This window comes from Bombina bombina, chromosome 1 (genome assembly GCF_027579735.1).
Source record: "Bombina bombina isolate aBomBom1 chromosome 1, aBomBom1.pri, whole genome shotgun sequence".
In the NCBI taxonomy this organism is placed as follows: Eukaryota; Metazoa; Chordata; class Amphibia; order Anura; family Bombinatoridae; genus Bombina; species Bombina bombina.
Window position 1 is genome coordinate 357,849,748 of NC_069499.1, and position 12,553 is coordinate 357,862,300.

At 39.5% G+C, this 12,553-nt stretch overlaps 1 protein-coding gene across 1 annotated transcript in view; it reads left to right on the plus strand.

Annotated features, from left to right (window-relative positions):
• MGAT5 (alpha-1,6-mannosylglycoprotein 6-beta-N-acetylglucosaminyltransferase) overlaps window positions 1-12,553 on the plus strand; it is a 653,341-nt gene that overhangs the window by 18,916 nt on the left and 621,872 nt on the right. The window contains exons 2-3 of the mRNA XM_053712510.1: window positions 1,703-1,727; window positions 1,959-2,042. Of these exons, the coding sequence (XP_053568485.1) occupies window positions 1,703-1,727; window positions 1,959-2,042 (109 nt within the window). The remainder of the gene's footprint in view (window positions 1-1,702; window positions 1,728-1,958; window positions 2,043-12,553) is intronic.

Below are 12,553 nucleotides of genomic sequence, written 5' to 3' on the forward strand. Positions count from 1 at the left end.
GACAGATTTGCAAGGCTGCAACTTGGTCTTCGCTTCATACTTTTTCCAAATTTTACAAATTTGACACTTTTGCTTCTTCGGAGGCTATTTTTGGGAGAAAGGTTCTTCAGGCAGTGGTTCCTTCTGTATAATGAGCCTGCCTATCCCTCCCGTCATCCGTGTACTTTTGCTTTGGTATTGGTATCCCAGAAGTAATGATGACCCGTGGACTGATCACACATAACAGAAGAAAACATAATTTATGCTTACCTGATAAATTCCTTTCTTCTGTTGTGTGATCAGTCCACGGCCCGCCCTGTTTTTTAAGGCAGGTAAATATTTTTTTTTTAAATTATAATTCAGTCACCACTACACCCTTGGCTTCTCCATTCTCGTTGGTCTTTGGTCGAATGACTGGAGGTGACGTAGAGGGGAGGAGCTATATAGCAACTCTGCTGGGTGAATCCTCTTGCACTTCCTGTAGGGGAGCAGATAATATCCCAGAAGTAATGATGACCCGTGGACTGATCACACAACAGAAGAAAGGAATTTATCAGGTAAGCATAAATTATGTTTTTTATGATGATTAAATCCTTATTTGTTCTTTCATATAAAAATTTGTTTTTCCTGCAGCAGAGTATAAAAGATGTGTCCTTTCTTTAAATTCTTGTGTGTGCTACGTATATTACATACATACATACATACAGGGTGTGTGTCTTTGGTTTGTGTGCTTTGTTATTGGCATTGAAAAGACTTATATCAACACATGAGATTGTGGTTTTTTTTTTTTTAAACGCTAGTTTAATATTTCTTTCCTATAGTTTCCAAGACCTATTTCTTTCATACAGTTTGTGAGAGTCCACGATCCATTACTGCTGGGAATTACTCTTCTCTACCACTAGGAGGAATCAAAGATTCCCAAACCCCAAGAGCCCTGTAAAACCCCTCACCTCAGTCTTCACTTTGCCTCTGCTGGAAGTGTTTGAAGAATGAAGATTTGCATTTGATTCTTCAGAGAAAGGGAATTTCAGCCTTTATTGTGCTGAGAGGGATCTATATGGGGTATGGTTTGTGATTCTTTTTTCACCTCATTGGAAATTTTTCACCTCATGGGAAATTTTTCATAAACCTTGTATAATTGGTTACAGGGACTTGTCGTTTGCCCCTTTTATGGGTCTACAATATACCTATTCCATAACCTCTGCTGATGTTTCAGTACTTTTTGCTGTCTGCTGCTTATGGTAAGTATTGTTTATTAAGATTTAGACACTCTATAGCAGACATCCTCAAACTTAGCCTCCAGAGGTTTTGAAACTACACTACATTTCCCATGATTCTCAGCCAGCATATCAGCTGCTTTATAGCTATGTTATGACCTTATTTTAGTTTGTATATATTTAATATATATATAATCCTTTGTTTTTCTCCTTACTGTCGGAATATTTTTATGTGCACTTGGTTTGAATTTTCTGCGTCACCCTTGAAGCTTACGTGCTTCAAGGTTGCGCTCATTAGGTTAGCGCATGTTCCTTTAGTCTGACTATAGTTTTATCGGACTTCGACTGGTTTAAGCATGTCTGGTTAGTGCACGTTTGTCCTCTGCTATGCGCAAGTAATGTTTTGGAACACTTAATTCGTTATTTTTTGTTTTGTGTACATTCTTTCTGATCAGCGTTATCTGCCCTTCGGATGTAATGTTAATGTCTCCTGCTTTGTTTTGCAGGTCAGCTTAGCACGTATTGTGCCTGGTGAGTTTATTTAAAACTCTACTTAGGAGGGGGTAAGTGATTTCCATTCCTCAACCTTTTTAAGGGGGTTGAAGTGTTTATTGCATTGCTTTGTCATAAGCTATAAAGGAGCAGTCGGATTCTGTCCCTGAGAAACTGCGACCACCTTTATACCATTATTATGTGCGCTTATTGTAAAACCTAATGCGGTTTCTTTTAGGTATTAATGCACCTTCTGTTTGTTCATTACAGGAGAATATTGTTTCACCTACTGTGAAAATGTAATCAAGGCTGCAGTTTCAGAGGCACTGGCTGCTCTCCCACCTTCAAACAAGTGTAAAAGGTCAATTCAAATTTTACCTTCTACAAGTTCTTTGTGCTCTGAAACCAGGGATACTGTTATGTCTTTAGATGGTGAAGTTTCCGCTAGGTGATGAGGAGTCTTTTTCTGATGTTGAACCTGATATTTTCTCTTTTTTTGTTTTTGAAGTTGATCATATTCATTCTCTTTTAAATAAGGTTTTAATTACTTTAGGGGTCAAAGATCCTAAAGGTTTTGATAAGCCTTGTAATCGTTTAACTTCATTTTTTAACGCCGTTAATCCCCCTGAGGTTTTCCCTTTTCCTGATGCTGTGTCTGACATGATTTCTTAGGGAATGGACTCAGCCAGGTTATCCATTTTCTCCTGGTAGGTTTAAAAAGATATATCCTTACCTGCTGCGAATATTGATTTGCTGGAAACCGTTCCAAAGGTGGATGGGGCCAATTTCCACTTTGGCAAAACATACTACTATTCCTTAGGAAGACGGTTCTTATTTTAAAGACCCGTTGGAAAGAAAATTAGTCTTTTTTAATAGAAGGTCCTTTTTACAAGCAGGGTATTTCTATTGCTGATGTGGCTGCTGATTCAATTTACTGGTTTTCTAGTCTTTCAGAGCAGTATTCTGATGACTCTGCTTGTGCACATCTTTGGATTTACTCAAAAGTGCTAATTCTTTTATTTGTGTTGCTGTTTTTAATATTAAGATTTATGTCAAAAGCAGGTTGATATATCAAAATTCAGATTATAATCTCTTTCCTTTCAGGGAAATAAGTAGTTTTTTTGGTTCTGATTTAGATTCTATTATTTCTACTGTTATTGGAAGTAAAGGGGCTTTTCTTCCTCAGGAAAAAAAGTCTAGACTGAAATCATAAGCTTCTAATCATTTTGATTCCTTTCGCCAGAATAAGGAACAAGAGGTTAAAGCCTATGTTTAGAAGCAAAACACCTCTGGCTCAGTCTGGAGACCTAGTGCTAACTGGAACAAATCAAAGCAGGGTAAGAAATCTATCCTTACTACCAAATATGCATGAAGGTGCGGCTCCTTATCCAAAAGTTCTGGTAGGAAGCATGTTAAGTCTCTTTCAGGAGGCTTGGTTTCAGTCGATCCCCATATTTGCTGTCTACATTTTCAAAGAATCCTGTTTGTTGCTCTACCATTTGGTCTGGGTACAGCCCCAAGAATTTTCACAAAGGTTCTCAGTGCCCTTTTATCTGCGATCAGAGCTCAGAGTATTGCAGTGCTTCCATGCCTGGACAACATCTTGGTTCAAGCCCTGTCTTTTCCTTTAGCAGAATCTCTCAACAACAGAGTCTTGTTGTTTCTTCAACAATATGGTTGGAAGATAAATTTTCAAAAAAGTTCTTTGATTCCTCAAACAAAGGTAACTCAAATAGATTCAGTCTCCGTGAGTCTTTCTTGAGCAGAGCAGGTTAAGATTGGTGTCAGCCAGTTGCTCTTTGTATGGAAGTTCTTGGTCTTATGATGGCAGCTTCAGATGCAATTCCATGTGCTCGTTTTCACATGAAACCTTTTCAGATTTGTATGCTTAATCAGTGGTGCAGGGATTATACTCAGATGTCTCCAAAAGATATTTCTTTCATGTAATTAGCAAGAGTCCATGAGATAGTGACGTATGGGATATACATTCCTACCAGGAGGGGCAAAGTTTCCCAAACCTCAAAATGCCTATTAATACACCCCTCACCACACCCACAATTCAGTTTTACAAACTTTGCCTCCTATGGAGGTGGTGAAGTAAGTTTGTGCTAGATTCTACGTTGATATGCGCTCCGCAGCAAGTTGGAGCCCGGTTTTCCTCTCAGCGTGCAGTGAATGTCAGAGGGATGTGAGGAGAGTATTGCCTATTTGAATGCAGTGATCTCCTTCTACGGGGTCTATTTCATAGGTTCTCTGATATCGGTCGTAGAGATTCATCTCTTACCTCCCTTTTCAGATCGACGATATACTCTTATATATACCATTACCTCTGCTGATTCTCGTTTCAGTACTGGTTTGGCTTTCTACAAACATGTAGATGAGTGTCCTGGGGTAAGTAAATCTTATTTTCTGTGACACTCTAAGCTATGGTTGGGCACTTTGTTTATAAAGTTCTAAATATATGTATTCAAACATTTATTTGCCTTGACTCAGAATGTTCAACATTCCTTATTTTCAGACAGTCAGTTTCATATTTGGGATAATGCATTTGAATCAAACATTTTTTCTTACCTTAAAAATTTGACTCTTTTTTCCCTGTGGGCTGTTAGGCTCGCGGGGGCTGAAAATGCTTAATTTTATTGCGTCATTCTTGGCGCTGACTTTTTTGGCGCAAAAAATCTTTTCCGTTTCCGGCGTCATACGTGTCGCCGGAAGTTGCGTCATTTTTTGACGTTCTTTTGCGCCAAAAATGTCGGCGTTCCGGATGTGGCGTCATTTTTGGCGCCAAAAGCATTTAGGCGCCAAATAATATGGGCGTCTTATTTGGCGCTAAAAAATATGGGCGTCGCTTTTGTCTCCACATTTAAGTCTCATTTTTCATTGCTTCTGGTTGCTAGAAGCTTGTTCTATGGCATTTTTTCCCATTCCTGAAACTGTCATTTAAGGAATTTGATCAATTTTGCTTTATATGTTGTTTTTTCTCTTACATATTGCAAGATGTCTCACGTTGCATCTGAGTCAGAAGATACTTCGGGAAAATCGCTGTCTAGTGCTGGAACTACCAAAGCTAAGTGTATCTGCTGTAAACTTTTGGTAGCTATTCCTCCGGCTGTTGTTTGTATTAATTGTCATGACAAACTTGTTAATGCAGATAATATTTCCTTTAGTAATGTACCATTGCCTGTTGCAGTTCCTTCAACATCTAAGGTGCAGAATGTTCCTGATAACATAAGAGATTTTGTTTCTGTTTCTTCAAAATCATGGTTGGAGGATCAATTTACCAAAAAGTTCATTGATTCCTCAGACAAGGGTAACCTTTCTGGGTTTCCAGATAGATTCAGTGTCCATGACTCTGTCTTTAACAGACAAGAGACGTCTAAAATTGATTTCAGCTTGTCGAAACCTTCAGTCACAATCATTCCCTTCGGTAGCCTTATGCATGGAAATTCTAGGTCTTATGACTGCTGCATCGGACGCGATCCCCTTTGCTCGTTTTCACATGCGACCTCTTCAGCTCTGTATGCTGAATCAATGGTGCAAGGATTACACAAAGATATCTCAATTAATATCTTTAAAACAGATTGTACGACACTCTCTAACGTGGTGGACAGATCACCATCGTTTAATTCAGGGGGCTTCTTTTGTGCTTCCGACCTGGACTGTAATTTCAACAGATGCAAGTCTCACAGGTTGGGGAGCAGTGTGGGGATCTCTGATAGCACAAGGAGTTTGGGAATCTCAGGAGGTGAGATTACCGATCAATATTTTGGAACTCCGTGCAATTTTCAGAGCTCTTCAGTTTTGGCCTCTTCTGAAGAGAGAATAGTTCATTTGTTTTCAGACAGACAATGTCACAACTGTGGCATACATCAATCATCAAGGAGGGACTCACAGTCCTCTGGCTATGAAAGAAGTATCTCGAATTCTGGTTTGGGCGGAATCCAGCTCCTGTCTAATCTCTGCGGTTCATATCCCAGGTATAGACAATTGGGAAGCGGATTATCTCAGTCGCCAAACGTTGCATCCGGGCGAATGGTCTCTTCACCCAGAGGTATTTCTTCAGATTGTTCAAATGTGGGAACTTCCAGAAATAGATCTGATGGCGTCTCATCTAAACAAGAAACTTCCCAGGTATCTGTCCAGATCCCGGGATCCTCAGGCGGAGGCAGTGGATGCATTATCACTTCCTTGGAAGTATCATCCTGCCTATATCTTTCCGCCTCTAGTTCTTCTTCCAAGAGTAATCTCCAAGATTCTGAAGGAATGCTCGTTTGTTCTGCTGGTAGCTCCGGCATGGCCTCACAGGTTTTGGTATGCGGATCTTGTCCGGATGGCCTCTTGCCAACCGTGGACTCTTCCGTTAAGACCAGACCTTCTGTCGCAAGGTCCTTTTTTCCATCCTGATCTGAAATCCTTAAATTTAAAGGTATGGAGATTGAACGCTTGATTCTTGGTCAAAGAGGTTTCTCTGACTCTGTGATTAATACTATGTTACAGGCGCGTAAATCTGTATCTAGAGAGATATATTATAGAGTCTGGAAGACCTATATTTCTTGGTGTCTTTCTCATCATTTTTCTTGGCATTCTTTTAGAATACCGAGAATTTTACAGTTTCTTCAGGATGGTTTAGATAAAGGTTTGTCCGCAAGTTCCTTGAAAGGTCAAATCTCTGCTCTTTCTGTTCTTTTTCACAGAAAGATTGCTATTCTTCCTGATATTCATTGTTTTGTACAAGCTTTGGTTCGTATAAAACCTGTCATTAAGTCAATTTCTCCTCCTTGGAGTTTGAATTTGGTTCTGGGGGCTCTTCAAGCTCCTCCGTTTGAACCTATGCATTCATTGGACATTAAATTACTTTCTTGGAAAGTTTTGTTCCTTTTGGCAATCTCTTCTGCCAGAAGAGTTTCTGAATTATCTGCTCTTTCTTGTGAGTCTCCTTTTCTGATTTTTCATCAGGATAAGGCAGTGTTGCGAACTTCTTTTGAATTTTTACCTAAAGTTGTGAATTCCAACAACATTAGTAGAGAAATTGTGGTTCCTTCATTATGTCCTAATCCTAAGAATTCTAAGGAGAAATCGTTGCATTCTTTGGATGTTGTTAGAGTTTTAAATATTATGTTGAAGCTACTAAGTCTTTCCGAAAGACTTCTAGTTTATTTGTTATCTTTTCCGGTTCTAGAAAAGGCCAGAAAGCTTCTGCCATTTCTTTGGCATCTTGGTTGAAATCTTTAATTCATCTTGCCTATGTTGAGTCGGGTAAAACTCCGCCTCAGAGGATCACAGCTCATTCTACTAGGTCAGTTTCTACTTCCTGGGCGTTTAGGAATGAAGCTTCGATTGATCAGATTTGCAAAGCAGCAACTTGGTCCTCTTTGCATACTTTTACTAAATTCTACCATTTTGATGTATTTTCTTCTTCTGAAGCAGTTTTTGGTAGAAAAGTACTTCAGGCAGCGGTTTCAGTTTGAATCTTCTGCTTATGTTTTTCATTAAACTTTATTTTGGGTGTGGATTATTTTCAGCAGGAATTGGCTGTCTTTATTTTATCCCTCCCTCTCTAGTGACTCTTGTGTGGAAAGATCCACATCTTGGGTAGTCATTATCCCATACGTCACTAGCTCATGGTCTCTTGCTAATTACATGAAAGAAAACATAATTTATGTAAGAACTTACCTGATAAATTCATTTCTTTCATATTAGCAAGAGTCCATGAGGCCCGCCCTTTTTTTGTGGTGGTTATGATTTTTGTATAAAGCACAATTATTCCAATTCCTTATTTTATATGCTTTCGCACTTTTTTATCACCCCACTTGTTGGCTATTCGTTAAACTGAATTGTGGGTGTGGTGAGGGGTGTATTTATAGGCATTTTGAGGTTTGGGAAACTTTGCCCCTCCTGGTAGGAATGTATATCCCATACGTCCCATACGTCACTAGCTCATGGACTCTTGCTAATATGAAAGAAATGAATTTATCAGGTAAATTCTTACATAAATTATGTTTTTTGGATCCCAATACAAGTCAGTCTCTAACTTGAAAGGTTGGATCATCTGTTTATTATTCAGGGGGTTTTCTTTTGCTTGTCGTACCTAAACTGTGAACACTACAGATGCAAGTCTCTCAGATTGTGGAGCAGTTTGGTGGTCATTGAGAGCACATGGAGTTTGTGATCCTTGATAGGTGAGGTTACCTATAAATGTTCTAGAACTCAATATTCAGGACTCTTCAAATTTTGGCCTCTGTCTGAAAACGGAGATGAGATTGCCTTTTCAGCAGACAGTGCAACAGCAGTGGTTTATGTCAACTATCAGGAGGCAACTCCCAGTTCCCTAACTATGAGGAAGGGGTCTTGAATACTCTCATGGGTAGGAATAAATTCCTGTCTAGTCTCTGTGATTCATATTCCAGCTGTGAACTGGGAAGCAGACTTTCTCATTTGTCAATCTCTACATCCAGGGGAGTGGTCTTTTCACAAGGATGTGTTCAATAATATTGTGGAACTTTTGGGTCTCCCATACATAGTTCTGGTGGCCTATTGTTTTAACAACCAACTTCCCAGGTACTTTGTGAGGTCCAGGAATCAGTTAGTGGATGCTCTAGTAGTGCCTTAATTTCATTTTGCTTATCTGTTTCCTCCTCCTGGTTTGTTTACCCAGAGTGATTTCCATGATAAGCCTAGAGAAATCTTTAGTAGTCCTGATTGACCCCAGTTTGGCCTCACAGGATTTGGTATGCTGATCTGGTTCAAATGTTCAGCTGTCCTCTTTCGCCTCTGCGGTCAGACCTTCGGTGTCCAGGCCTTTTTTTTTTTTTAAAATACAGATCTCAAGTCTCTGAACTTGATGGCATGGAAATGTAACGTTTAGTAGTTGATACAGGGATTTCTCTAAATCTATGATTGGAGCCTTAATTCAGGCTCGTAAGTCTGTATCTAGGAGAATCTATCATAAGCTTAAGGCCTTTATTTCTTGGTGTGTAGATCGTTTTTTTTCTGGCATTCTTTCAGAATTACTAGGATTTTGCAGTTCTTACTGGATGGTAGGAATAAGGGGCTATCTGCCAGTTCTCTGAATGGGCAGATTTATTTCATGTAATTAGCAAGAGTCCATGAGCTAGTGACGTATGGGATATACATTCCTACCAGGAGGGGCAAAGTTTCCCAAACCTCAAAATACCTATAAATACACCCCTCACCACACCCACAAATCAGTATTACAAACTTTGCCTCCCATGGAGGTGGTGAAGTAAGTTTGTGCTAGATTCTACGTTGATATGCGCTTCGTAGCAGGCTGGAGCCCGGTTTTCCTCTCAGTGTGCAGTGAATGTCAGATGGATGTGAAAAGAGTATCGCCTATTTGAATTCAATGATCTCCTTCTACGGGGTCTATTTCATAGGTTCTCTGTTATAGGTCGGTGAGATTCATCTCTTACCTCCCTTTTCAGATCGACGATATACTCTTATATATACCATTACCTCTACTGATTCTCGTTTCAGTACTGGTTTGGCTTTCTACTACATGTAGATGAGTGTCCTGGGGTAAGTAAGTCTTATTTTGTGACACTCTAAGCTATGGTTGGGCACTTTTTTTATAAAGTTCTAAATATATGTGTTTAAACATTTATTTGCCTTGATTCAGGATGTTCAACGTTCCTTATTTCAGACAGTCAGTTTCATATTTGGGAAAAATGCATATGAATAAACCAATTTTTTCTTACCTTAAAATTTGACTTTTTTCCTGTGGGCTGTTAGGCTCGCGGGGGCTGAAAATGCTTCATTTTATTGCGTCATTCTTGGCGCTGACTTTTTTGGCGCAAAAATTTTCGGTGTCATTTCCGGCGTCATACTTGTCGCCGGAAGTTGCGTAATTTTTTTGACGTTTTTGCGCCAAAAGTGTTGGCGTTACCGGATGTGGCATCATTTTGGCGCCAAAAGCATTTAGGCGCCAAATAATGTGGGCGTCTTTTTTGGCGCTAAGAAATATGGGCGTCATTATTGTCTCCACATTATTTAAGTCTCATTGTTTATTTGCTTCTGGTTGCTAGAAGCTTGTTCATTGGCATTTTTTCCCATTCCTGAAACTGTCATTTAAGGAATTTGATAATTTTGCTTTATATGTTGTTTTTTCTATTACATATTGCAAGATGTCTCAGATTGACCCTGAGTCAGAAGCTACTTCTGGAAAATCGCTGCCTGATGCTGGATCTACCAAAGTTAAGTGTATTTGTTGTAAACTTGTGGTAACTGTTCCTCCGGCTGTTGTTTGTGATGAATGTCATGACAAACTTTCTAATGCAGATAATATTTCCTTTAGTAATGTTCCATTACCTGTTGCTGTTCCATCAACATTTAATATTCAGGGTGTTCCTGTTAACATAAGAGATTTTGTTTCTAAATCTATTAAGAAGGCTATGTCTGTTATTCTTCCTTCCAGTAAACGTAAAAGGTCTTTTAAAACTTCTCATGTTTCAGATGACTCTTTAAACGAACATCATTATTCTGATACTGATTTTTCTGGTTCAGAAGGTTCTGTTTCAGAGATTGATGCTGATAAATCTTCTTATTTATTTAAAATGGAATTTATTCGTTCTTTACTTAAAGAAGTCTTAATTGCATTAGAAATAGGAGTCTGGTCCTCTTGATACTAAATCTAAACGTTTGAATACGGTTTTTAAACCCCCTTTGGTTTTCCGGAGGTTTTTCCTGTCACTGATGCTATTTCTGAAGTAATTTCCAGGGAATGGAATAATCTGGGTAATTCATTTACTCCTTCTAAACGGTTTAAGCAATTATATCCTGTGCCATCTGACAGATTAGAGTTTTGGGACAAAATCCCTAAGGTTGATGGGGCTATCTCTACTCTTGCTAGACGTACTACTATTCCTTCGGCAGATAGTACTTCCTTAAGGATCCTTTAGATAGGAAAATTGAATCCTTTCTAAGAAAAGCTTACTTATGTTCAGGTAATCTTCTTAGACCTGCTATATCTTTGGCGGATGTTGCTGCAGCTTCAACTTTCTGGTTAGAAGCTTTAGCTCAACAAGTAACAGATCATAATACTCGTAGCATTGTTAATCTTCTTCAACATGCTAATAACTTTATTTGTGATGCCATCTTTGATATCATTAGGGTTGATGTCAGGTATATGTCTTTAGCTATTTTAGCTAGAAGAGCTTTATGGCTTAAAACTTGGAATGCTGATATGTCTTCTAAGTCAACTTTGCTTTCCCTTTCTTTCCAGGGTAATAAATTGTTTGGTTCACAGTTGGATTCTATTATTTCAACTGTTACTGGGGGGAAAGGAACTTTTTTACCACAGGATAAAAATCTAAAGGTAAATTTAGGTCCGCTAATCGTTTTCGTTCCTTTCGTCATAATAAGGAACGAAAGCCTGATTCTTCCCCTACAGGAACAGTATCAGTTTGGAAACCATCTCCAGTCTGGAATAAATCCAAGCCCTTTAGAAAGCCAAAGCCAGCTCCCAAGTCCACATGAAGGTGCGGCCCTCATTCCAGCCCAGCTGGTAGGGGGCAGATTACGTTTTTTCAAAGAAATTTGGATCAATTCGATTCACAATCTTTGGATTCAGAACATTGTTTCTCAAGGGTACAGAATAGGCTTCAAGATAAGGCCTCCTGCAAGAAGATTTTTTCTTTCCCGTGTCCCAATAAATCCAGTGAAGGCTCAAGCATTTCTGAAATGTGTTTCAGATCTAGAGTTGGCTGGAGTAATTGTGCCAGTTCCAGTTCTGGAACAGGGGCTGGGGTTTTACTCAAATCTCTTCATTGTACCAAAGAAGGAGAATTCCTTCAGACCAGTTCTGGATTTAAAAATATTGAATCGTTATGTAAGGATATTACCAGTTTGTGGCTCTGCCGTTTGGCCTAGCAACAGCTCCAAGAATTTTTTCAAAGGTTCTCGGTGCCCTTCTATTTGTAATCAGAGAACAGGGTATTGTGGTATTTCCTTATTTGGACGCTATCTTGGTACTTGCTCAGTCTTCACTTTTAGCAGAATCTCATACGAATCAACTTGTATCGTTTCTTTGAGAACATGGTTGGAGGATCAATTTACCAAAGAGTTTGTTGATTCCTCAGACAAGGGTAACCTTTTTAGGTTTCCAGATAGATTCAGTGTCCATGACTCTGTCGCTGACGGACAAAAGACGTCTGAAATTGGTTTCAGCTTGTCGAAACCTTCAGTCTCAATCATTCCTTTCGGTAGCCTTATGCATGGAAATTCTAGGTCTTATGACTGCTGCATCGGACGCGATCCCCTTTGCTCGTTTTCACATGCGACCTCTTCAGCTCTGTATGCTGAACCAGTGGTGCAGGGATTATACAAAGATATCGCAATTAATATCTTTAAAACCGATTGTACTACACTCTCTGACACGGTGGACAGACCACCATCGTTTAGTTCAGGGGGCTTCTTTTGTTCTTCCGACCTGGACTGTGATCTCAACAGATGCAAGTCTGACAGGTTGGGGAGCTGTATGGGGATCTCTGACAGCACAAGGGGTTTGGGAATCTCAGGAGGCGAGATTACCAATCAACATTTTGGAACTCCGTGCGATTTTCAGAGCTCTTCAGTCGTGGCCTCTTCTAAAGAGAGTGTCATTCATTTGTTTTCAGACGGACAATGTCACAACCGTGGCATATGTCAATAATCAAGGAGGGACTCACAGTCCTCTGGCTATGAAAGAAGTATCTAGAATACTTGTTTGGGCGGAATCCAGCTCCTGTGTAATTTCTGCGGTTCATATCCCAGGTATAGACAATTGGGAAGCGGATTATCTCAGTCGCCAGACGTTACATCCGGGCGAGTGGTCTCTTCACCCAGAGGTATTTCTTAAGATTGTTTAAATG